At 43.5% G+C, this 27442-nt stretch overlaps 1 protein-coding gene across 17 annotated transcripts in view; it reads right to left on the reverse strand.

The window, feature by feature from the left end:
- Nucleotides 1–887: 887 nt before the first annotated feature.
- birc6 (baculoviral IAP repeat containing 6) overlaps nt 888–27442 on the reverse strand; it is a 160370-nt gene continuing 133815 nt past the window's right edge. For all 17 annotated transcript variants that reach the window (XM_065023225.1, XM_029669536.2, XM_029669527.2 and 14 more), the window contains 5 exons: nt 24563–24724; nt 23841–23918; nt 16297–16485; nt 2711–2845; nt 888–1826 (listed from right to left, as the gene is read on the reverse strand). In XM_065023225.1, the coding sequence (XP_064879297.1) occupies nt 1647–1826; nt 2711–2845; nt 16297–16485; nt 23841–23918; nt 24563–24724 (744 nt within the window). In that variant the 3' untranslated portion in view covers nt 888–1646. The remainder of the gene's footprint in view (nt 1827–2710; nt 2846–16296; nt 16486–23840; nt 23919–24562; nt 24725–27442) is intronic.

A 27442-nucleotide genomic window follows, 5' to 3' on the forward strand; every position in this document is an offset into this window, starting at 1 on the left:
GTCATGGGCCAGCATCCCTGTGGAATGCTTTCGACACATTGTAGTCCATGCTCAAATGAATTGAGGCTGTTCTGAGGACAAAGGGGGAGGCGCAACTACATACTAGGACATTGTTCTTAATGTTATGTCCACTCTGTGTATATTTGCTTAGGAGACACCTAAGGCAACATACAGCCAACCAATTCACACTGAATCAAGCTGGATGTTGACTTTGGTCATTTCGTTTCACGACAGTGAAATGCACAAGCCGATATAAGCTTATCTTATGGTAAGTATAGGAGAACACAGAGGACTGACAGTTAGCTGCGGATGGCTACAAACTGCACCAGCAAATACATTTAATTATTATTATGTAAAACATTTAAAAATCTAGATACTTCAGTTTAATATTCTGCCCATTTCCCTGCACTGGTAATAAGCACTGGGCCTTCCAAGTCACTTTACAGTAGCTGCTTATGCTCCCATGTGGATTGGTACCATGTTTTCCTTAAGAGGTTCAAGTCCAAGTTGTGTTCAACAACGCAGAAAGAAGCATTTGCACAATCAATCCACATTTTCAAGCTCCATTTAATGTCCTACCAAAAGGAGTATGTGACTGAACCGGGAGAGAGTAAAATATTAAGTGCTTTTTCTTTCACCGGAATCAACCTTTTTCAGACACAGCGGAACGATCAAAGTGTAGAAATGTCAAATAATCAGTGAATTAACTTTTTCAAAGTATTTGGTATGATGTCAATGTAGATAAAAGGCACATAGCAGCTTTGTATCTTAGTGGGATTGTTGAATACGCACAAAATCACACATTCAGAAGCATTCACATACCGGTACATATCCCAAACATCTTACATACTCAGACTCTTATCTACACAATCAGATCAATGTATATATCCGGGAAAAGTAAAACAGGTTGCATTTATTAAACTTGCATTGAGAATTAGAGGCAAAAAAACTTGCTCATAGCATTTTTGAACAGCCTGTAAAAAGGGTAACAAGTAATCATTGCAATTAAGAATGTATATTTCAGCCTTTATTGAAGTTTACAGGATCCTGTAGAAATCAAAAAAGCGATGTCAATGGGCAACCAGAAGATTTCTCAAATTCAGGAAAGTGTATGTTTTCTTTTAAATAGTATACTTAAAGAACGACCAATATATTCCTGGTTACAACTGTCCTTGCACTAACAGTCCAAACAATTGAAATGAACATTCAGTAAACATTATTCTCTAATGGTAGGCTAGTTCCCTTATATATTCAGTGATTTCCTCTGTCATTATGTATACATAAACAAATTTAATAACATACCAATCAGTGGTTATTTCACAATTGAAAAAAAAAAAAAAGCAGAACAGTTTACACTGTTATACAGGTAAAAATAAAAAGGTAATTTGTTTGTCGACTGTTTCCTTAAGGGCATAGCATAGTTTGGAGTTTTGTCTTATTTTTGTTGGTTTGTAAGCTGTTTCATTCTTATCTAGTTTTTTTGACCTCTTTATTCAGCCATTACATAATTAGATTCTTACATACAAATATTGACAAAATGGTGGCTTGTGCTTCGAAGCCGTCAAAGTCTATTTAATAACAATAGTAATAGTTGTGAGGAGGAGTGGCCGCGGCTTAGGGTGGAGGGGAGCAAGGAGGGGCGGGACTCATAGCGGGCCCTCACTGCAGGTGCCGTCTTGGCTGCCACTCGGCTTCTCCGCGTCCTGATTGGCCAGCTCCTTGACCACGAGGGCGGCACTCTTGTCTGAGAACTCCTCCCCGTCAGGCTCCAGGCCCTCAGGGCAGGGCAGCTTCAGCAGTTCCTCTCGTAGCTGGGCCGTGTGCCTCTGGATGGGGAAAGAGGACAGAGTTATCACATAGGGCTCAGTTCAGAGCTACTATATGCTGTGAGGAGGCAAGTACAAACAGGGGCTCTGATGAGGAAATAGATGTATACTCTTCCCAACAATAATGACAAAGCCTGTGAACTAAACGATCTTCCAAACCAATACAAACTTCAAACCCACCATTTAAGTTGTCTAAAATACACTTGGAGCTCACATTAATCCATTCCAGTTGCCCTTTCACTGCCAAAGCAGAGTATCTTGGACACTACTGAAGTAATGAAAAAAGGGACCACTTCTCACACATCACCTTAAAAAAAGAAATACCAGGAGAAAGGAATCAAGAAAGTGCACTAAAGATCAACCCATAATTTCAGAATCTGAAACTATTTGCTGGAGCAAGAGAAAAAAAAGCACTGAAGATAATGGGACTACAAAGAACTCTGTGGCCCTGCTTTAAAAACAGCACTGGGTGTTGCCACAGCAATGTGAGCAGCTTGCTGTGGTCCTTTAGTCTATATCAGGGTGTCTGGGAGATTATTTACACTGGGTATTAATTGTGGGTATTAACAGCCAGAGGAAGGGAGCCTTGCTGCCAGTGAGTGCTGAGTGAAGTAGGACGCGGGTCCCTTATCTGCTCGGGCCGCCTAGAGACGGTCAGAGGGGGAAGCCAGCTGTGGCATGAATCAAGCCTGTCCACCATGCATAAACATCAGGGATGTTGCCCTGAGAGACCAATTCAGACCTCATTAACACAAACCAGAACTGTATGCGCTTGTGTGTGTAAATGTAAGTGAAAGGGGGATGAGGTGTTACCTTCTGTGGTGAAGGACCACGTTCTGATATGGTGCAAGGTTCTCCTGTAGCTGAAGAGTGCATTTATTTACCTTCAATGCAGCAGCGTGATGGGACATGGTGCGGCCCACTCTCTTGTCACTGCTGTACTGCTGGATGTCTGCGATCCACTCCTCACACTGTGCCATGACCTCTACCCGCTTCAGGTAGAAGTGTTTGTGGATCACCTGTGGATGAGAACAGCCATGAGTCTCAGATAAACATGCAGCACGTTTACCAGCAGTAACATTATTGAAACTCATTTCTGGTTTACAGCCATTTAGTAGGGCCAGGAGTTTTTCCTGTACACATGTATGGGCCCTAGTTATAGGCTATGGAATGCATAAAATATGCTGGGAAATGTAAATGTTGCTTCCATGACACATTGGAGGACAATGAGTATAATGCATGGATAATTCAATCAAATTTGCCCTTTGTTCTGCCTTCAATATAATCCTAATGTAACATTACTAAACCGCTGTCCAATGGCCCAGATTATGGAATGGTGAAGTGAGAGCCAGTCAGCTTTGGAAATAAAATCCCTTGAAATACCCCACGGTTCACACTGTAAATGACAAAGGAAAGGGTGAGTGCAATGACACTGAAACTAATAAAACATTTTTGTTCAGCATATTTCTGAATAGGCAGAAAGTTTCCCTCTGCAACAGGGAGCAGCATGAGGACTGGTCTTATTTCACTCTGACTGGAAAGGGAGTTGGATCTGGGCAGGCAGGCTGATTTGAAGTGCAGCGTTAACTTAATAAATATAAGCACCATTTCTCCACTGAAAAAGTTTGGAGGAGTGCTATGCAACATTACCCTTGACTGAGTTCTCCAGGTCTGCACAGAGCCTGAGAGGCTGGGTACAAGTAGGAACTTCAAATTATTCATAAGCAAAAAGCATTAGCAATGGAAAAACCCAGGGGCTATCAGATCTCCAATATCAATACACTCCGTGTGTGTGTGTGCGTGTGTTTAAGATGCCTCACAACCAAGAACAACCTCGGTCTTCAGCCTATTCTGATTGCTAGAGTTTACCAGAGATTAATCTGATTAAATGAGAATAATCAAATAACAGAATGATTGCTGGTAGACACGGAACACAATAAAATGACTATAGGATCGAGCAGATCCAGAAACATGGGTAAATCAATCCTGTCAAAACAAAGCATGACTGACATGACTATTTGTTACGCCCGCTAAAGAAATGAGCCACCAAAAACAGAGGGGCAGAATTGGCTCTCCACTGAGACCAAGATTAGATAGATTAGATGAGATGTAGCCTAGTATTGAACTGTGTGGCGATCTAGATAGTCTTAATTATTGGGAGGCAGCTCTCTATTTGAATGGAGCAGGGCTGGCTGGCAACCTGCTTTCTCAGTCAAGTCTCTCACACTCCACACTGTGGGTCTGGGAGTGTTTATCACCAGGTCTCTCTGATGTCACAGCAAGCCTTGCTCTGCACTCCAGTCAGCCACTTCAGCCCCCCCTTACACAACACATGCTGCGATGAGTGATGTGTCAGTGATGTCAATCTACACACACCACTCCTCAGTACCAACCCCCCCGAACCCTCCATCCCTCATCCCAGCATGAGTCTCAGTGGCAGACAAAATCAGGATGCTACTGCTCTTCACTTTCTGTTTCACAACTATTGTTGGGGGATTAGTTGTCATGGCCGCTGGTTTGTTATGTACCAGGATCAATCTGGAGAATGGGGCTGGGCTCTGCTTCCCTCTCTCCTCTCCTGCTTGATTTACTTCAAATTATTTCTCCGATGCTCCCCAGCTGATTGCCGTGAATCCTTCAAGGTCACAATGGTGGGTAAACGTGGGAGAGGGATCGGTACGGTCACCTCCCTCGTAGCCGTTTACAAACAAAGTGCTCCTACTCCCGGCCAAGGTTATTATAGTAAACTAAAATGAAAGCTAATCATGAAAAAACGATTTAGTAAACTGAAATAAAATAATTAACAAACCCTTCACAAAAACTAAAACCATCTTTGTCATCAAAACAAAATAAAATAAAATAAAAACCATCATCAAATAAGGGTTTTTTAAGCTACTGAATCTGGTGGGTAAATGCAGAGATGTTTCAAATAGATAGGGATGCACAAGCTAGGCCTAACAGCAGTGGCAAAGGACACACCCCGCAGTCCCCAACCAAAAATACATATATACACATACATATATATATATATATATATACACACAGTACCGGTCAAAAGTTTGGACACCTACTCATTCCAGGGGTTTTCTTTACTTTGACTATATTCTACATTGTAGAATAATAGCGAAGACAAACTATAAAATAACACATGGAATCATGTAGTAACCAAAATCAAAATATATTTTATATTTTATATTCTTCAAAGTAGCCACCCTTTGCCTTGATGACAGCTTTGCACACTCTTAGCATTCTCTCAACCAGCTTCATAAGGTAGTCACCTGGAATGCATTTAAATTAACAGATGTGCCTTGTTAATTTGTGGAATTTCTTTCCTTCTTACTGCGTTTGAGCCAATCAGTTGTGTTGTGACAAGGTAGGGGTGGTATACAGAAGTTAGCCCTATTTGGTAAAAGACCAAGTCCATATTATGGCAATAACAGCTCAAATAAGCAAAGAGAAATTACAGTCCATCTTTACTTTAAGACACGAAGGTCAGTCAATTCTGAAAATGTCAAGAACTTTGAACATTTCTTCATGTACAGTTACAAAAACCATCCAGCGCTATGATGAAACTGGCTCTCATGAGGACCGCCACAGGAAAGGAAGACCCAGAGTTACCTCTGCAGCAGAGGATACGTTCATTAGAGTTAACTTAATATCAGATTGCAGCCCAAATAAATGCTTCAGAGTTCAAGTAACAGACACATCTCAACATCAACTGTTCAGAGGAGACTGCATGAAATCAGGCCTTCATGGTCAAATTGCTGCAAAGAAACCACTACTAAAGGACACCAATAAGAAGAAGAGACTTGCTTGGGCCAAGAAACACGAGCAATGGACATTAGATCGGTGGAAATCTGTCCTTTTGGTCTGATGAGTCCAAATTTGAAAGTTTTGGTTACAAACGCTGTGTCTTTGTGATAAGCAGAATAGGTGAACGGATGTTCTCCGCATGTGTGGTTCCCACCGTGAAGCATGGAGGAGGTGTGATAGTGTGGGGATGCTTTGTTGGGGACACTGTGATTTATTTAGAATTCAAGGTACACTTAACCAGCATGGCTACCACAGCATTCTGCAGCGATACACCATCCCATCTGGTTTGAGCTTAGTGGGACTATCATTTGTTTTTCAACAGGACAATGACCCAACACACCCCCAGGCTGTGTAAGGGCTATTTGACAAAGAAGGAGAGTGATGAGTGCTGCATCAGATGACCTGGCCTCCACAATCACCTGACCTCAACCCAATTGAGATGGTTTGGGATGAGTTGGACCGCAGAGTGAAGGAAAAGCAGCCAACAAGTGCTCAGCATATGTGGGAACTCCTTCAGGACTGTTGGAAAAGCATTCCTTATGAAGCTGGTTGAGAGAATGCCAAGAGTGTGCAAAGCTGTCATCCAGGCAAAGAGTGGCTACTTTGAAGAATCTAAAATCTAAAATGTATTTTGATTTGTTTAACACCTTTTTTTGGTTAGTACTGCATGTTATTTCATAGTTTGATGTCTTCACTATTATTCTACAATGTAGAAAATAGTACAGAATTAAGAAAAACCCTTGAATGAGTAGGTGTCCAAACTTTTGACAGGCACTGTATACATTTTTTGATTGGGTTGGGGGCTTCTGACACCACTCGCTAACAGGGAAAAGATTGTCTAGGTAGATAACGTGATTCTAGGTACATGTACTACTAAAGTTAAAGAGCATTGGGTTGTTGTAAACATGGGTGAGAGAGTTTTCTTCCACCATATTTTTTGCACCCGTCTCGGCGATAATTCCATTAAAATTCAAGTCACATTGATATTGACTTTATAATTTAAACCTAACCTATGACCTGAACCATCACCTTATGTATTACTGCCCTGGTTGCAAAAAGTGACATCCTAAAAAACAATACAACACAAATGTCTCCTAGCCTCACACATGCATTCTGTTCAACACTAAAACTAAATAGAAATATTTTGAAGCAACTAAAACTAAATATAACTAGCAAATCAGGTATTAAAACTAACTGAAAATAAATTTAACTTAAAACAAAAACAGAAAAACAAACAGAAATAAAAACAGAAATAAAAACTTTCTCCCGGCGTTACGCAACTTCCCCCAGATTTGCAGATATCGAGCCACAGTGGTGACGTGTGCACAGGGCTCATACTACAAGCGAAAGCCCAGAGGCAGATGTAGGCCTGACATTATGTGGTAGACCTCCATTTAACATAGCCATTTAGAAATGCTTACCAATTCAAAAGGACTAAATCCCCAGGGGCATTACGTATTGTAAGGACACTGCACATGTGACTTTTGGCATTTCAGTACACACATTGGTCACATGGATGGAAGCGTTGTGTCCATATCCAAGAGTCACTGAACATGGAACACGTGTACCCATCAGAGTAGGGTGTCTTGACAAATGACCTGTAAACGGTATGCTGGACACATACTGAACACACAAAAACACCAACAAATCCATGTGAGATACACACAATACAAACAGACAAATGCGCATACATGCACACACTGGCATGGTCTGCTGATTGTGTGCTCTATTTACAGATGAACTAAGTGACCTTTTAGGGAATGCTGCCGTCCACTAATTACGCCAGAGGGTAGACATGTGTCTCCATGTTTTTCTGCTTGCTCCACACACGAAGGGGTCAAGGTTGAGAATTATTTTTTTTACTCATCCTGAGGCTCCTCTGACACAGCGTGCCTGCCTGCTGCATGCTAAGCCCCTGGTCTGCTCCTCTGCTGACTCTGGCAGCTCAGGTCTACTATGCTACAGCACCGTAAATACTGCCACTGTTCAAACGGAGTAGAGATGGACAACAGAAATCTCTGGAGGGGTAAATCAGTTTGGAGCTGCAGTCAAGTGCTTTGGCATCAGTGGGGGAGGGAGAGTGTGACTACAGCTGGGACTGAGGCCGGGGTGGGAGAGTGGGGTGGGCAAAGGGGGCAGGAGGAGAGAGAAACGAGGGCCTCCTTCCCCAAAACGGGCAGATGGCATGGCCTCTGGGACAGGAAAAACAGCCCAGCTTTATTCACGCCGACTTCAACACCACTGCCCCAGCGTCGAGTGGTGTGTTTGTGTCGGTTAATGTCAGCATTCTCAAATCTTCGCCCGCACACCACGTCATCCTCTCCTGACAGAGACGAGATGCTCAACAGTAGCACTCCTGCAGAATCCCTCGCCGCATGTTGCCTAAGACGAGGTCCTCCTCAGTTACTCAGATCCGGTGACTAAACAGTGACATTCTAAAGCCCCCATCGTCACTTTTGACTGACACTCTGCAGAGGCAAGCAGTCGCTGCCACGGAATTGGGCCATGGGAAGGAAGGGGAGATGTGAGGTTAGGGGAATGATCAATTTCCTTGCCAGCATAGCCATGGAAATCCTGGCAGCTGTGGCACATCACTCCTCCACTCTTGGCTTTCTCTCCCTCACGAAACCCAACATAGGAGCCCTATTTAACCTCCAGCGAGACTATACAGCAGCCTGCAATATTCTGAACCAAGCTGTGCTGGGTTAGCAGGTCCTTCAGAGAGGAGTCAACTCCCCAGCCTCGATAGGTCCCACTGGGCAGAGGTGTCTCGCTAAAACCCAGAAATAATGCACTGTAATGGAGTGTGCTGAACACAATCACTTATTTCCTTGACAGGGTGTACAAGCAGGACTGTGTGTGCGGTCCATCCACTGATGCATCCCCCTCTTGTTTACATGATAAATGAACACGTAAGGTAGCTTAGTTCCATCTGCTCTGGGAGGTCCTTGGATTGTGATTCTACCACACTGTATATAGTAGACTCGGTCAGGGCTGGCAGAGGTCAAGACAACATGCTGGTCTCATAAAGGACTCCATAACTTCCCCCATCGTCACAAAAGTGAATACCCCATAGATATAGAATCATATTTCTATGGGAAAGCCATTTGATAATGAGCTCCATTCTTGTGTGGACCGACCTATGAAGAGAGGACAGTGGTGTCGGTCTCGCTAAGCTTCTGAGGGAAAGCGCTTTGGAGTGGTGGGTTTGAGATGTCAGCCACAGCAAAGCCTCCCCTAATGGCCTATTCACACTCGAGCAGGCTGCGCGCATGGACCCCCCCCCCCCCCGAATCGCTCTCTCACATACAAAATAGGATCTATTTTTCAACGGCCAACCTGTTGTTCCTAATTCCACCTGACAATCTCCTGCTGCATTATTCAAGGTTGCTTTTTATTCTCCATCTCTGACTATAAATAGAGCATAGAAATGTGGGATTCTCACACACAATAACCCAGCACCAAAAATAAATATGTCTACAGTGTCACAGCTTTCACTGTTTACATGAGTGGAAAGAGACAGCGCTGAGCACGCAGCATCATCAAAACGGAGACAATTACTACTGTATGTGTGCGCGTGCCGCAGCTATTCTGTTTGCAGCTGGTATTTTGTTCTGTCTCTGCGATGGGCTCAGATGGGGAAAAGGGCAGCGCAGGATCGTGTAGGAGTGTCTCACGAGCTTTTAATTGAATTTCAGGATGTCACTAAGGCAGTATTGCAGAGACCTGCCGTTTTCTCCAGCTCCCGGCTCCAACGGCCCATTTCACATTGAGCCGCTTTGACGTCAGATCCCTGTGGTTTTGTTACAGAGACTGCTGCCATGCAAAAGCTGACGATTTTCACCCTGGGACCCGAAAATGACACTGCCACGCTTCTACCACATACCACATACTGGGAGCAGCTGACGTGACAGTTTGGGTGTCTGTCTTGAACTCACTCTCACACACAATGTACTTCAACAGTAACGCTACCTCAAAGGATTGGAGACCATTTGTCTTTGATGAACTATACAGTACATCAGATTCTTCTGTTTGTGCAATAGGCAATCTATGCCAATGTCTTCCTCTAGTTTGATGCATTTCTCCAGGTAATCCTGTTTAGAATCTACATCTTTTTCGCGGGAAGACTTCTCCAGGTACGGTTCTATATCTATGAGATGGGGTCACATGGGGCCAAATAGATCCCGGACAAGCCTCCATAATTTTTCAGTTTTTACAATGAGTGGGTCTAATCCTGGATGCTGATTGGTTAACACCGCATTCCAGTCGGTGTCTATTCCACAAGTTATCACCGGCTAAGGCTATGACAGTGAAATGCCCATAGAGTAGGGTTGATCTGAGCTTTCTGACCTAAAAATGTCAGTCAAACCCCCAAGCTAAATGGCTAACGTTAGCTAGCTTGCTAGCTACTTCCAGACACAAATTAGAGAACAGCTCTCACTGACCATTTTACTCGCCCTAGCAGGACTGGTTAGGCTGTTTTTATGTTATTCAGAGCGTTGGTGAACTGTGTTGCTGGGAACAATCTAATTAAGATTTTTTTGCCAACGTTTACTGACACTGGCCATATTCAACGGGTGGTAAGCGTTCGTAAATCCGTCAGTTATTCTGCACACTCAGACGAGAGTGCTCCGATATCAGAGTAGATAGCCAGAGCGAATTTACCAGCTACATCTATCGACAGTTGACGCAGTGACATCATGAACATTCTATTTCTCTCTTTTTTTTACCTTTAACTAGGCAAGTCAGTTAAGAACAAAAGCCACGTTAGAAAGGATTTACCTACACATACTGACCAGCTCATGTTACAGACAGAAGCGTGCTACATGGCAGAGCAATCTGAAATCATCTCTCGGCATGTCCAGCCCACTCATCTCAGCCAATTAAATCAAATAAAAAAAATGAATTTAATGTGATTGGTCATATACACATATTTAGCAGATGTTATTGCGGGTGTAGTGAAATGCTTGTGTTTCTAGCTCCAACAGCGCAGCAAAATCTAACATATCACAACAATACACACAAATCTAAAAAGTAAAATAATTGAATTAAGAAATATATAAATATTAGGAGTGGCATTGACTAGAATACAGTATATACATATGAAATGAGTAAAGCCGTATGTAAACATTAAAGCGACGAGTGTTCCATTATTAAAGTGACCAGTGATTCCAGGTCTATGTATATTAGGCAGGGCAAAATCCTGCAAAGTTGCTAAGGAGCTAAAAGCAGCATATGTGCAGACAGACATGGCTAGCGGGAAGGTTGCTGACTTTTTCTGTGGCTAAACCAACTTGGCTTGTAATTTAACAATTGTATTCATACTTACAGATGCGCCCGGCCCGCCACAGGAGTCGCTGGTGCGCGATGAGACAAGGACATCCCTACCGGCCAAGCCCTCCCTAACCCGGACGACGCTAGGCCAATTGTGCGTCGCCCCACGGACCTCCCGGTCGCGGCCGGTTACGACAGAGCCTGGGCGCGAACCCAGAGTCTCTGATGGCACAGCTGGCACTGCAGTACCGCGCCCTTAACCACTGCGCCACCCGGGAGGCCCCTTGAAGTGACTGTTAACTGTGTAGTTTTCTAGCTCCTCTGAATGAACAGTGTCCTGGCGAAAGAGCACTTTAGAAAACAGCTTAAAGAAACCCAAATCAAATCAGTTGATTTGTCACATGCGCCGAATACAACAGGTGTAGTAGCGGCTCAATGTGAAATGGGCCGTTGGAGCCGGGAGCTGGAGAAAACGGCAGGTCTCTGCAATACTGCCTTAGTGACATCCTGAAATTCAATTAAAAGCTCGTGAGACACTCCTACACGATCCTGCGCTGCCCTTTTCCCCATCTGAGCCCATCGCAGAGACAGAACAAAATAGGTGTAGTAGACCTATAATGCTTACTTACAGGCTCTAACCAATAGTGCAAAAAAGGTGTAAGGTGAACAATAGGTAAGTCAAGAAATAAAACAGTAAAAAGACAGGCTATATACAGTAGCGAGGCTCTAAAAGTGGCGAGGCTACATACAGACACCGGTTAGTCAGGATGATTTCGGTAGCATGTACATGAATGTATAGTTAAAGTGACTACGTATATATGATAAACAGAGAGTGGCAGCAGCTATTTTGCTGTTATTCTGCCAGCACTGTTTGACGTGACTAACTTAACTGTACTTGCCTAGCTTGCAAGCAAGGGACACATTTAGCACGAACGACTGACACGGTACCCAAACCGGCTGCGCGAGTGCGCGATCATGCAGAAATGTATTTCTACATTTATTTTGCGACGCTTGCGCACGCGAAGTGTCCGGTCTGGTCAGCATTTAAGTCGAGTCCATAGATATGGAACAAAAATACTTCACGACTGGGTCGCGTCTCTGGCAACCTGACTGACAGAGTGAAGGAACAGCCAGCTTGGGTAGCAACCCTAGTTTTGTATCGGGACTGTTCAGTGGAAGGAGGAAATATTATTAATAAATTCATCAAAATAAAATGTTTTATGAAAAAAGGTCAATCATTATTTGAACATGTTGGTAACACATTGCATAAAAGTCAATGCTCTCGAAGCCGGTGTTTGGAGGATATATTAGCACAGTTGACGCTCCAAGACGAACACCGGCTTGTCAGGCATCACTTAACACTAGAACCGTTAAAGCAGTCATTTTGACTGCTCATGAATAAATAAAAATATCACACTGCCATTTTTAAAGTCATGCCCCCCTCCGTCCTTGACTTTTCCTAAATAAGTTTATATAACACAATGCCGTTGTTAGAATCTCAATATGACAAACCGAACTGGAGTTATAACCAATTTTTTGAACGATGTCCCCCGTTGACCCTCCTTTTCCAGATAGTAGGGCCTGCTCCGCGCCTTCTCTTGACAGTGGAATGTGCCGTGCTCAGTTGTTAAATCACCCTGATAATTGCCTCGAAACTGAACCTAAACTAATTTCACACATAGAACAGATGAAATAAATGAAGTAAAATATGAAGGGGGAGAAAGGGTGAGTTGATGAACGAGGGGAAGCGAGCGATGCATAATTATTTAATCACCAATTGTGAATGAAGAACAGGACAGGCCATTCTATTGAATTGGTATTTTCAAATTGAAATCTCAAAATGTTATGTACCCTATATCAGTCCACCAAATCCAAGCAGTTTTATCAGTCTACTCTGGCCTACTTCGAGTAGATAGTGAGAGTAATTTACAATGGCAAGAAGACCAAGACGAATGGAAGCGTTACTGCAAGATCTGAATGAAAACAGATGGCGGGGAAGAAATCTCTGATGATTATTCTTCTGATTCTCAGCCTGAATAATCTACACCTCCTAGGCCCAAGTGCACAAAAGCCAGAATGGTGCGCACTCTGCAGGTGCCCACGCCACCACCAAATGAAACGTGAGACAGGAGAGAGGATGGGATGACACCGTTTAGATTGAACAAGCCGATGACAATGCGTCATGCCAATTATCAACACAAAATGTCAACAGAGCGCAAGCCCTTACTTCTCAAGCAAACAACATCAGCAATGCACTCACCAGCTTTCGTTGTTTCCAGTGCGTTCAGAAATTATTCAGACATTCACTTTTTCCACATTTTATTACGTTACAACCTTATTCTAAAAGCGATTACATTTCTTTCCTCAATCTACACACAATATCCTATAATGATAAAGCGAGAACAGGTATGCTGACATGTTTGCAAATGTATTAAAAATAAATAAAAACTTTGCAATGACACTCGAAATTGCGCTCCGGTACATCCGGTTTGCATTGATCATTCTTGAGATGTTTCTACAACTTGACTGGAGTCCACTTGTGGTAAATTCAATTGATTGGACATGATTTGGAAAGGCAAACACCTGTCTATACACTGTATGAGGTCCCACAGTTGACAGTGCATGTCCCCAAGAACACACAGAGGCCTCCATCATTCAGAAATGGAAGAAGTTTGGAACCACCAAGACACTTCCTAGAGCTGACCGCCCAGCCAAACTGAGTAATCGGGGACAAGGGCCTTGGTCAGAGTGGGGACCAAAAACCCGATGGTCACTGACAGAGCTCCAGAGTTCCTCTGTGGAGATGGGAGAACCTTCCAGAAGGACAACCATTTCTGCAGCATTCCACCAATCAGGTTTTTACAGTAGAGTGGCAAGACAGAAGCCACTCTTCAGTAAAAGGTACGACAGCCCGCTTGGAGTTTGCCAAAAGGCACCAGGCCATGTCTAAAGGACTCTCAGGCCATGAGAAACAAGATTCTCTGGTCTGACGAAACCAAGATTGAAGTCTTTGGCATGAATGCCAAGCTTCACGTCTGGAGTAAACCTGGCACCATCCCTATGGTGAAGCACGGTGGCAGCATCATGCTGTGGGGACGTTTTTCAGCCGCAGGGACTGGGAGACTAGTCAGGATCGAGGAAAAGATGAACGGAGCAAAGTATAGCGAGATCCTTGATGAAAACCTGCTCCAGAGCGCTCAGGACTTCAGTCTAGGGTGAAGGTTCACCTTCCAACAGAACAACGACCCTAAGCACACAGCCAAGACAATGCAGCAACGCTCCCATCCAGCCTGACAGAGATTGAGACGATCTGCAGAGAAGAATGGCAGCAATCACTGCCAAAGGTGCTTTAACAAAGTGCTGAGTAAAGGGTCTGAATACTGTTTTTGCTCATTGTGTGTAAATTGATAAGGGAAAAAAACTATTTATTCAATTTCAGAATAAGGCTGTAACGAACAAAATGTGGAAAAAGTGAAGGGGCCTAAATACTTTCTGAATGCTCTGTATGGACATACTACAGCTTTCAGGGACTATACAGTGTCTAAGGCGCACACAGAGTAAGGAGACACTGCCTGGGATCTGTCTGTGGATGAGCTGGAAGCGTCATTCATACTTTTCTTTGGAGAAAACATGTCACGGGATTGCGTACGAACTCGGGAGAGGCCGAAGGTCGAGAGCTGTGCGTCTTCCGAAACACAACCCAGCCAAGCCGCACTGCTTCTTGACACAATGCCGCTTAACCCGGAAACACTGTGCACCTGGCGACCGTGTCCATTTGCATTGCTCCCGGCACGCCACAGGAGTCGCTAGTGCGCGATGGGAGAAGAACATCATTGCCGACAAAACCCTCCACTAAACGGGACGACGCTGGGACAATTGTGCGCCGCCCCATGGGTTTCCCGGTCGTGACAGTGCCTGGACTCAAACCAGGAACTCTAGTGACATAGCAAGCATCTTGGCACCACTCGGAAGGTGAGTATTCTACTGTTACCTTAGATCGTCATTAACACAACCAAATTATAATTTTTGCAATAGCATATATGAAATTACACTATTAGAATGTTGCAGGCAAAATGACTGCTCATTAGCTTGAAGGGGGGGTCCTTCAAAGCCCAGCAGTTTTAGTGTCAACTGGCCTTCCTCCCTGTCTCGCTATACAAATGAGAGATAGAGGACATGGCAGTGCTCTCCAAAGGTCCACATCCCTACTCTGTCTCCCCAGTCTGGTCTGCTCACAGGGCTAATCACCATGTCTGACGGCCTGGTAAATAATGTCTGGCTAAAGGAAAACATTGGTCCAGAGGCCCACAGACAGACGTCCTGTCCTCTCTTCTGATTGCAGGTAGAGAGCGATCGGAAAATACATTATTGTTTTGGCAAAGCCAAGATGCTTGGCAGAGCAGCAAGCACCTGGGATCTTAATTTCATTCTGTGTTCTCATCCAGGTCCACATTCCCAGAATCCAATATTTTAAATCGATGTTGGCTGTGTGTGCACATGCACACAGGGGCGAACGACAGAGCAAAGCCAATGACAATGCCATTAATAAGAAGTTAATTCTTGCTGTGTCATGAAGCTCCAATGAGATACAATGTGACAGAGGAGAAGAGAAGAGGAACAAGAGAGTGAGTGGAATGGGTGCTGAGTTCTATCTGCTCGCAGTGTGAGTGATTAGACACAGCACATGTTAGAAGCCTAACTAGAGCCGTGTATCTGGCTGTGGTGCCTTAAGTTCCCTCCATCAGAGAGCAGCACCCACACAGGGGCCACGTATGTGGTGCTGACACAAGCCTCCCCTGCCTGGAGGAAATCATTAGAAACACCTCTTCTACCACCTCCCAATCTCCCTCTGCTTCACTTTCTTTCCCTCTACCCTCTCTTCATCTTCCCCTCCCCCATCCTCTCCCTCGCTCCACCTCTCTAGGCCGAGTTGGTGACTGACTGCATCTACTGCGCTATCAGCCTGCGCAGCCGGTGTCAAGGACAGGAGGAAATCAAATACGGGGCCGATATTATCTACCTTGGAATTAATCAACATTGAATTTATTATCTGCCACTGTTGTAATAAAGGACAGTGAAGGACTTTGGGCCTGTATCAGACCGTTTTTATTAAGCAGAGGCTGGTAGCTACTGTAATAAAGGAGCATGCTGAGTGTTATGGTAATCCATGACAGAGAATGCTACTACAATATAATTTAGGCATTATTATACACTGACGTGGGTCTGGTTGAGGTGTCAGGAAAGGTGAGGGATAACAGTAACAGGAGGGAGGCTCCGGGTTATGTAATACTCTTACCCCTTTCAAAGAGCACGCAGGGTAACCTAACTATGTTTGAAAGGGTGAGGTACTGCAGGATAGTCTGATAGCAGGGCGGGGGCTCACCTCTTTGAAGCAAGGCGAGGCATTGCGCATCTGCTCAAGCATGGCCCACTTGACGGAGGCCTGCCGGATGTTTCCGTCATACTCGCGGGAGCTCTGTGTGCCGCTGGGGGTTCCGCGTGAACGCTCGTAACCCGGCTCGTTGAAGTAGGGCTCCGACACCAGGATCAGAGACTGCACTGATACCAGCACCTGGAGGAGAGAGAGGGACAGAGCGAGAGAAAGAATTGAAATTGAGAAAGAAAACGACAAAGAGAGCAACAAAGAGAGCGAGAAAGAGAGATTAATGTATTTGATAATTAGGAAATACACATATAGCCAGAACTTGTTGGGAGGTTACTGAAGAGGGTGTGTGGAGAGCCGAAGGGGGAGCAAGAGATAAAAGATAAAGAGGAGACAGAAGCAGTGGGAGAGGTGAGAACATTGCAGAGCCTACAATGAGCATCACAGCAAAAAAGCATGGGGGTCACTTTACAGACAGCCTTCACGGTATGTTGCCTGTAAAATAAAATCAGGAAATGTTTTTTAGAACCCAATTCATTCAGTCTTTTTACCACATCCTTGCCGGGATGAGCTTTCTATATCTCCCGTGCACAACAGCACGTTTTGGAGTGGGACTAGATGTGGGCTGATGTGTCTGGACGTCTATTTTATTCAATCCATTGACTGTAGAGCATCACAAAGACATCAATTATTCATTTGTAATAGGCAGGTCCTAAGAAACATAAATTTCAAATGAATAGAATGGCATATTTTGAGTTGAATTGTGTTGCTGGTCTGCGCAGCCTACAGGCGACATGTCTGCACCACGCACATGAAATCAATAGGCCTAGAATATTTTCTGAAATAAACCGACAACATATTTTATAGCTGGCTAAGAAATAACAAATACAAATAATATTTTCCCCACACAACTTGCGACACGGCAACCTGTGGAACCGTTGTCATAAAAGCAATATTTTTGAAACTGAGCCCAAGGCAAGACCATTATTTTTTGATTCATGTTTGATCGCTTTCCTATCCCCACTCTGCTTTGTTAGGGAGCAGGCGTAGGGTCTTACATTGAGAGTATCTTCATCATGATACCGATAAAATAATAGCAATGTATATTTTCAAAAGCATGTGTGTGTCGTGTTCATATTTCACAACCTCTGCGGGCTTTTGGCGTTGCCTACACACGATCAAGCAAAAAAATAATAGAACTACACCGGATAGAAAAATGTATAGATGAGCTATACCACCTCTACTTATTTGCCCAGCCAGAAAACAAATATACAGAAGGAAATCACATTGATTAATTAAGACTGTAGGCCTACGCTACTAAGCGACTGAAGAACAACATCATCCATTTGTTAAGCTACATAACATGCTGACACAATGTTCTGATCAGCATTAATCGATGTGCCAACTAGACAAGATGATCATGAGCAGCACTCACCTCAGCTAATATTTCCACAGCCTAATTGTATTCTAACCAATATCCAAATGGAGACTCAGTTTAAAAGAAAAATCGGACATTCATTGATTTATCAAGACGAGTCTCCACACTTGTCTGAAATTGACCACAGTGCTGGTAGGATATTGCTTTAAATGTATAATAACAATTGGATGACTGGGAGTTTTAGTTAGTAACTACTTGATGCCTCATTCGGCAAGCGGTACCAATGCACCAAGTCTGGAACCAACAGGACCCTGAACAGCTTCCACCCCCATATTGAATTCAGGCGGTAACAACAAAATGTTGAATACGTCAAGGGGTATGAATTAGAGGTCAACCGATTATGATTTTTCAATGCCGATACCGATTGGAGGACCAAAAAAAGCCGGCACTGATTAACCTGACGATTTGTATATATATATATTTATAATAATGACAATTACAACAATACTGAATGAACACTTATATTTCAACTTAATATAATACATAAAATATATTTAGTCTCAAATATATAATGAAACATGTACAATTTGGTTTAAATACAAAAAAGCTAACGTTTAAGTTCCTTGCTCAGAACATATATGAAAGCTGGTGGTTCAATATTCCCAGTTCAAAAGTTTTAGGATGTAGTTACTGTAGGAATAGTGACGCGTTGACTATTTCCCTCTACACCATTTGTATTTCATAGACCTTTGACTATTGGCTGTTCTTATAGGCACTTTAGTATTTCCAGCCTAATCTCGTGAGTTGATGGGCTTGAAGTCATAAACAGCACTGTACTTCAAGCATTGCTAAGAGCTGCTGGCAAACGCAGTCAAGTGCCGTTTGAATGAATGCTTACGAGCCTGCTGCTGCCTACCACTGCTCAGTCAGACTGCTCTATCAAATCATAGACTTAATTATAACATAATAACACACAGAAATACGAGCCGTAGGTCATTAATATGGTCAAATCCGGAAACTATCATTTCTAAAAACAAAACTTATTTTATCTAACGGGTGGCAACCCTAAGTCAAAATATTTATTTTACATTGCACAACCTTCAATGTTATGTCATAATTATGTAAAATGATGGTAAATGAGTTCACAATGAGCCAGGTGGCCCAAAGTGTCACATATACCCTGACTCTGCTTGCACTGAACGCAAGAGAAGTGACCATTTCCCTAGTTAATATTGCCTGCTAGCATGAATCTCTTAACGAAATAAGCAGAATTGATTTTAAGAAAGGCATTGATGTTTATGGTTAGGTATATTTGTGCAAAGATTGTGCTTTTTTTTGGCAGTTCGCTTTTGTTAAATCATCACCTGTTAGGCAAAGTTGAAGCAGGCTGTGATTCAATGATAAATTAACAGGCACCACATTGATTATATGCAGCGCAGGACAAGCTAGTTAACCTAGTAATATCATCAACCATGTGTACTGATGATGTGAAGATTGATTGTTTTTTATAAGATAAATGTAAATGCTAGCTAGCAACTTACCATGGCTCCTTGCAACCTACTAGGTCCTTTTGACGCTGCACTCGCGTATAAGGTGGTTAGCCTGCCATGCAATTTCCTCATGGATTGCAATGTAATCGGCGGCCAAAAATGCCAATTACCGAATGTTATGAAAACGGCCCTAATTAAATCGGCTATGCTGATTAATCGGTCGACATCTAGTTTGAATACTTCCTGAAGGCACGGTATATAGCCATGTTATTTTTTACTCGTTATTCACTGTGTATTTATTTCTTGTGTCACTATTACCATTCAGCTCATTTTTAACTCTGCATTGTTGGAAAATGACCCAACATTTCACGGTTAGTCTTCACTTGCTGTCTGCGAAGCATGTGACAAAAAGCATTTTATTTGATTTATTCCCACAGTAATTCTTTATGGATCTATCCACTTGTGGTTAAGAAAACAATGCATGTGGTGGGCTATGCGAAGAGCTGGGTGAAGAGACATGCCTTGTAAAGTTAAGAACTGCCAGGGGGATAGTAGTAATGGGCGCTGCTTAGCAACCATCAAAAGGTATGGAGTGTAGTGCGTGCCAATGCCGCCTCCGCATTAAGGCTAGATATCATACTAAGCCATAGGCAGAACTTCACCACAATCAACACTACGTATGTTTGCGGGAAATAAAAGCTTAAGCTTTGATACCGGAAACACCTTTCAAATCAAATGAAATGCAGCTAGTTTGCTGTCTTTCCAGCTTCAGTTTGAAGTGATTGTTCGCTGTGTAGTTGTCTATCTCCTCTGAATTGAGTTCTGACGAAAGAGCACATTAGAAAACAGCTTAAAGAAACACAAATCAAAGTTTGTCACGTGGGCCAAATACAACAGGTAGACCTTACAGTGAAATGCTTACTTACAGGCTCTAACCAACAGTGCAAAAAAGGTATTAGGTGAACAATAGGTATGTAAAGAAATAAAACAACAGTAAAAAGACAGTGAAAAATAACAGTAGCGAGGCTATATACAGGCACCGGTTAGTCGGGCTGATTGAGGTAGTATGAACATGTAGACATGGTTAATGTGACTATGCATATATGATGAACAGAGAGTAGCATTAGCGTAAAAGAGGGGTTGGCAGGTGGTGGGTGGCGGGACAATGCAATTCAGATATAAAGAAAAGGTGGAAAAGACTTGGCGGGATACTAAAGTTGACGGAAAAATGTTTGAAAGGTATTTAAGAGAGCGTCAAGACAAAAGCATCATTTTTCACTCTGTAAAAAAAAGAAATCCTTCAATATATCTTTGTAACGATTCAATTAATGCCCCGGGTCGTCTCAAGGAGACTGGGTAAACGGCTCTCTCCATCACTCTGCCCAGTATATATTACCCACAGTTCCACTCTGTCTGGGCGGCTGCCTTCCCGTCTGCCAGCCCAAGCTGGACAACACAAAAGGTGCTCCAACCATTTGGCCTTGACAGTCAAGTAGAAGTCAGCCTAACAACAGATGATGATTACCTCAACCATTAGTGAGGATGAAGACAGATACTGGATGAGTGCCAAGGGCCAACGTCTACCAACTCTGACCCTGGCGACCTTTTCCTTTCGACTCTCTGAACTCTCCCACCTGTACCCTCCACAACCTGCTCACCGGATCTAGATGTCGGCTGATTTTGACTTGATTCCACCACTCCCCCATTCAGCCTCCTAATTCCATTATCGATCTGGCAGACACTAACTACAATGATAATCAATGGAGACGTCTCTATCTCGATTTCGAACTCACCAATCCTGCAAATGAGAGAATAAAAAAAAAGGGAGCCATTTCCAAGGACTCTTTGACTTGTTCCTGAATCAATACATACAGAAAAATGACTCTCCCGTATGCACAGTGGATGACATGTTTGATGGATGGACTCGCAAGGACAAACTTCTGGCCACAATGCCTTCAGACACCAGGGATATGGCTTGACCATTACCATATTCAATATACAGTATAGTATATTGCTTAAGACTAGCATGTGACCCCATTTCATATATAGTGCACTACTCAGGTCAAAAGTTGTGCACTAAATAGGGAGCTATTTGAGATTTGCATCAAGGCCTCTACCAGTACAACACAAACAAAGTTGAGACTGGCTGTCAATGACAAACGCTGGTGTTAATACAGCCCATCTCAAAGTGGTGGGTGTCGAGAGGGGATTGCCTATTTGGATAGGGATAGAAAAATGGGTCTAGAAAAATGAAAAGCATATGCAGAACCATGGTAGAAATGAAAAGGGAACCTTTTGAAAATGGGAAAATTATTATAATAAAATGTGAAACTAAATATAATCTGACAAGACTGAATCCAAACATTACACTGTTGATTTTATGTGCATTTTACATTTACTGAACTTTTTGCACAAAAAAAAAAAATATATATATATAAACTCTGGACACATTCAGTAACTTCAGAATATTCATGGGAAATTTGGGGTAGGTGCAAAAAATGACAAGGGTTTGAATGAGAGGTATAACGGGTGTCTCCAATTGGCCACACACCTCCCCAAAGTGTGCACAGTTCCTACGTAATTTCAATGTACTTTTATGACTCTTCAACCATAAGGTACTATTCTATGATCTATCCTAGCTGTGCTGTTGAGGAACTACAGCAAGCAGAGTTGTAGTTGTTTTGTCTGTAACACATCCCTGCAATCACAATTCCTGTTGTTTACGCATTTCAAAAATGCATAAACAATACTGGCGAGAACTGGAACACGCTGTCGTACACTTCGATCCAGAGCATCCCAAACATGATCAATGGGTGACATGTCTGGTGAGTATGCAGGCCATGGAAAAACTGGGAGATTTTCAGCTTCCAGCAATTGTGTTCAGATCCTTGCGACATGGGGCTATGTATTATGCTGAAACATGAGGTGATGGCAGCGGACGAATGGCACAACTTTGACATCAGCAAACTTCTTGCCCCACATGACGCCATACACGCTGTCTGCCATCTGCCCCGGTACAGTTGAAAACGGGAAAAGCACACTTCTCCAGCGTGCCAGTGGCCATCGAAGGTGAGCATTTGCCCACTGAAGTAGGTTACGACGCCGAACTGCAGTCAGGTCAAGACCCTGGTGAGGACGGTGAGGAAGCAGATGATTTTCCCTGAGAGAGTTTGACAGTTTGTACAGAAATTCTTTGGTTGTGCAAACCCACACCTGTCTGTGTGGTTGGTCTCAAACGATCCCGTCGGTGACGAAGCCGAATGTGGAGGTCCTTGGCTGGCGTGGTTACACATGGTCTGTGGTTGGACATACTGACACATTTTCGAAAACGATGTTATGGTAGTGAAATTAACATTCAATCCTCTGGCAACAGCTCTGGTGGACATTCCTGCAGTCAGCATGCCAAATGCATAGTCCCTCAAAAGTTGAGACATCTGTGGCATTGTGTTGTGTGACAAAACAGCACATTTTAGGGTGGCCTTTTATTGTCCCCACCACAGGGCACAAATGTGTGATGAGCGTGCTGTTTAATCAGCTTCTTGATATGCCACACCTGTCAGGTGAATGGATTATCTTGGCAAAGGAGAAATGCTCACCAACAGGGATGAAAACAAATTTGTTGCTCAAATTTTGTGCACAATCTTTGTGCGTATGGAACATTTCAGCTCATGAAAATATGGGCCCACCACTTCACATGTTGCGTTTATATTTTTGTTCAGTATATATAAGTTATAAAATACAATCTTAGTGTTACAATTTTGGTTTGCATAGAACAGTCACGAGGTCATTCAGATGAGTGTTCTCCGACAAATTTCTTCACCATACAACAAACATAGGCTCATTCTGTTCAGAAAAACCCAGGCTATGACCGACAGCATGTCATCTTGTAAATCTTCAAGCATTGTGATCATAAACACCGACACTATATTACATGAGCTTTATGATATGGAAATTTGAAGTGCACATTTGGACTCAAGTGTTTGGCTTGCTTGTATGACATCAAAGCAGTATTTATTATAATCCTCAATGTCTCATCTTTCAAATTACCTTGAATTCTCTTCATTAACAGCAATTCCCTCAGACAACAAAACATTTGCAAAAGTTGCCCAATTAGTGGGAGGGATAGGGGCAACTTCTTGTCTTGTGCGTTGCTCAAGTTCAGAACCGCTGTCAGTCTAAACCAGGGTTATTCAATTCTTACCCTATGAGATCCAGAGCCTGATGGTTCTGCTCTACCTGATAATTAATTGCACCCGCCTGGTGTCCAAGGTCCAAATCAGTCCCTGATTAGAGGGGGGAAATGAAAAAACGCAGTGGAACTGGCTTTGAGGTCCAGAGTTGAGTTTGAGGGGTCTAAACCAATACTGTGCTGTGAAGCAGAGACCTTGAGCTCTGGCGTCATGTATAGCATGCTACTGTACAGCCACCTCATTCCAAGTTAGGCGATTATAGTTTCCAAATCTTTCAACACACAACTTATAGTACTGAGGATCTTTCCTTGCATCTGTCAAAACAGCTACCTATTGACAAACCCCCTGTTGTCAAATAGAGACAGGCTGATGATCAACCATCCCCAATGACGTATGAGATTGGCGCTGGTTTTCACAGCATAAATAAATAAATAACTGACCCATGAAAGGGTGGTGGCGGTATAGTCCAGCAGATTTCTGTCTCACCTGTAAAAAGCTAGAGGTCTGAGGGTTCCATTTCTCCTCCGGTCTCCCGTGCCAGGTGTTGAGAATACTTAAACACACCTGGAGAAGACAGAACAGATCAACAACTAAAGTTAACAGAATGATCAGTGTCAGGTAAACATCCACAGGCCCTCCTACCCAGCCATCCCTCCCTTCCTTCCTTCCTTCCTTCCCTCCCTCCCTCCCTCCATCCATTGTTTAGCAGAGGGAGAGCTGAGGCCATTTTCCCTGGCCTCCCCACCAGTGGTATCTCTGCTGTAGAAAGCCCACAGTAATTCTTATAGCAGCTGTCTCCTTCCATTATGAAAATAGATGTTCCCCGTCAAAGCCTTCCTAATGAGGAGGAGCAGATGTGGCAGGCTCCAGCACCTTTACTGCTTTTCACCAGGGGAAGAGAGAGACACCAGAAATAAACTAGTCTTGAGGAAAGGCTACTCTAGTCAAGCCTCCTCTCTCTCCTCCTCTCCAAGCTATGTGAGTTAACAGGTTGATGGTACCACAGAGGGATCACTCTGGGCAGACTGGTGATGATATAGATTCAAATTCAACATATTTTTTTTGTGGAAAGCCAAAATATGAAGGGATTGGAAAATGTTACACTAAAATGTACCACAGACCCAATATTTACCCTTTTGATTAAAAGCTAGGCAGTTGACCCAACTCCTCACCAACCCCTTAACCCAGAGTAAGTATATGGGACTCACCTTTCCGTCATTGTAGAGGTTTGGGTTAAAGCGCACGCTGTGTCCACCAGTGGTCTCTAGGTTGACCAGGGGCGGGGAATTGGGGTAGTCCTGGGGGAAGTACACATCAAACTCAAAGCAGCCGTTAGCGTACGGTGTGTCCGCCGGGCCCGTGATGAGAACCTGCAGCACACAGACCACAAGGGGTTAATTAATGACCAGGGCTGTTGTGACCGTATTAACGCCACACCGGCAGTCACGAGTCATGAAGGCAGTCAATTCCACATGACAGTTTAGCCACGGTAATTAATCTTCTCCAAGCTCTGATGCAGGTCATTAGTAGCCTACCAAATGTGCTAACTGCCTGGTACTCAGCACTGTATTGCCCCTCTAAATCACACCAAATGTAATATATCTAACCAAACGAATATCTAACCAAACACTTAATGAGAGCCCATGAGCTCATGTTGCACAACATTTCTATAGGCTATGCAATTGCGTGAGAAAACAGATGCCCTCTATTAAAAAGAGGAGGATCCCATAAGCATTCTATAGGCTCAGCCAACTATATCCATTGATACATTTTCCTTATATTAAGCACAATGCTGCTCTTTATAACAGGAGTATAGCCTAACCTGGCAGATAGGAAAATAAACCATAGAGGAAAATAGTCTGCCATTCGCTATTTACAGTTGAAGTCAGAAGTTTACATACACCTTAGCCAAATACATTTAAACTCAGTTTTTCACAATTCCTGACATTTAATCCTAGTAAAAATTCCCTGTCTTAAGTCAGTTGGGATCACCACTTCATTTTAAGAATGTGAAATGTCAGAATAATAGTAGAGATAATGATTTATTTCAGCTTTTATTTCTTTCATCACATTCCCAGTGGGTCAGAAGTTTACATTCACTCAATTAGTATTTGGTAGCATTGCCTTTAACTTGTTTAACTTGGGTCAAACGTTTTGGGTAGCCTCCCACAAGCTTCCATCAATAAGTTGGGTGAATTTTGTCCCATTCCTCCTGACAGAGCTGGTGTAACTGAGTCAGGTTTGTAAGGCCTCCTTGCTCGCACACGCCTTTTCAGTTGTGCCCACAAATTTTCTATAGGATTGAGGTCAGGGCTTTGTGATAGCCTCTCCAATACCTTGACTTTGTTGTCCTTCGGCCATTTTGCCACAAATTTGGAAGTATGCTTGGGATCCTTGTCCATTTGGAAGACCCATTTGGGACCAAGCTTTAACTTCCTGACTGACGTCTTGAGATGTTGCTTCAATATATCCACATAATTTTCCATTCTCATGGAGCGAGCCGGTCGCATCCGCGCTTCGGTCTGCAGGTTGTATAACTTTTTCATTACATTTCATTACATTTCATTATAGTACAACGGTCTGATTTGTCTAATCTTAGCAATTTCTTCTTAGCTAGCTACATAGTCGTCGTTGTATCAAAGATAATTGCGTAATTATCGTATTTCGTCGTCTCCTATCTGCCCAACACGTTCACCGTCTACCGTAGCACTGTAGTAACTATCACACTCAACTGAACGACTTGATTAGTGTAGTGTTAGCTAGCTACATAGTTGTCTTTGCTGTCTTCGTATCCAAGATAATTGTGTAGTTAGAGTGTGTAGTCTTAGAGTGATTATCTTAATTTACCGAGGTTAGCTAGCCAGCTATTTTGTCGTCCTTAACGTAGGAGACACTCCTAGCTAGCCAATAGCCAGCCAACGTCTACTGAATAGAACTTTCGCATTCCGGTCGCATTCCGCTTCGCTCCACAGGTAGTATCATATTTTCATTTCATTTCATTACAGTCCCAACGGTGTGATTTGTTTGATCGTAGCTAGCTACATAGCTAGCTACATAGCCGTCTTTGTTTCAAAGATAATTGTGTAGTCTAGAGCGATTTTCTAGGTTAGCTAGCCAGCTATTGTCGTTCTCCTAACGCAACGTAACCAACACTGCTAGCTAGCCAGCTTGCCCCCGAAAAGCAGCATTGTAGAAACTTCACACTCAACGGAACGACTTGATTAGGGTAGTGTCAACAACGCAGCTAGCCTACCTCAGCAGTACTGTATCATTTTAATCATTTTAGTCAATTAGATTCTTGCTACGTAAGCTTAACTTTCTGAACATTCGAGACGTGTAGTCCACTTGTCATTCCAATCTCCTCTGCATTAGCGTAGCCTCTTCTCTAGCCTGTCAACTATGTGTCTGTCTATCCCTGTTCTCTCCTCTCTGCACAGACCATACAAACGCTCCACACCGCATGGCCGCGGCCACCCTAATCTGGTGGTCCCAGCGCGCACGACCCACGTGGAGTTCCAGGTCTCCGGTAGCCTCTGGAACTGCCGATCTGCGGCCAACAAGGCAGAGTTCATCTCAGCCTATGCCATCCCTCCAGTCCCTCGACTTCTTGGCTCTGACGGAAACATGGATCACCACAGACAACACCGCTACTCCTACTGCTCTCTCTTCGTCCGCCCACGTGCTCTCGCACACCCCGAGAGCTTCTGGTCAGCGGGGTGGTGGCACCGGGATCCTCATCTCTCCCAGTGGTCATTCTCTCTTTCTCCCCTTACCCATCTGTCTATCGCCTCCTTTGAATTCCATGCTGTCACAGTTACCAGCCCTTTCAAGCTTAACATCCTTATCATTTATCGCCCTCCAGGTTCCTCGGAGAGTTCATCAATGAGCTTGATGCCTTGATAAGCTCATTTCCTGAGGACGGCTCACCTCTCACAGTTCTGGGCGACTTTAACCTCCCCACGTCTACCTTTGACTCATTCCTCTCTGCCTCCTTCTTTCCACTCCTCTCCTCTTTTGACCTCACCCTCTCACCTTCCCCCCTACTCACAAGGCAGGCAATACGCTCGACCTCATCTTTACTAGATGCT

Source organism: Oncorhynchus nerka, linkage group LG10 (assembly GCF_034236695.1).
Source record: "Oncorhynchus nerka isolate Pitt River linkage group LG10, Oner_Uvic_2.0, whole genome shotgun sequence".
NCBI lineage: Eukaryota > Metazoa > Chordata > Actinopteri > Salmoniformes > Salmonidae > Oncorhynchus > Oncorhynchus nerka.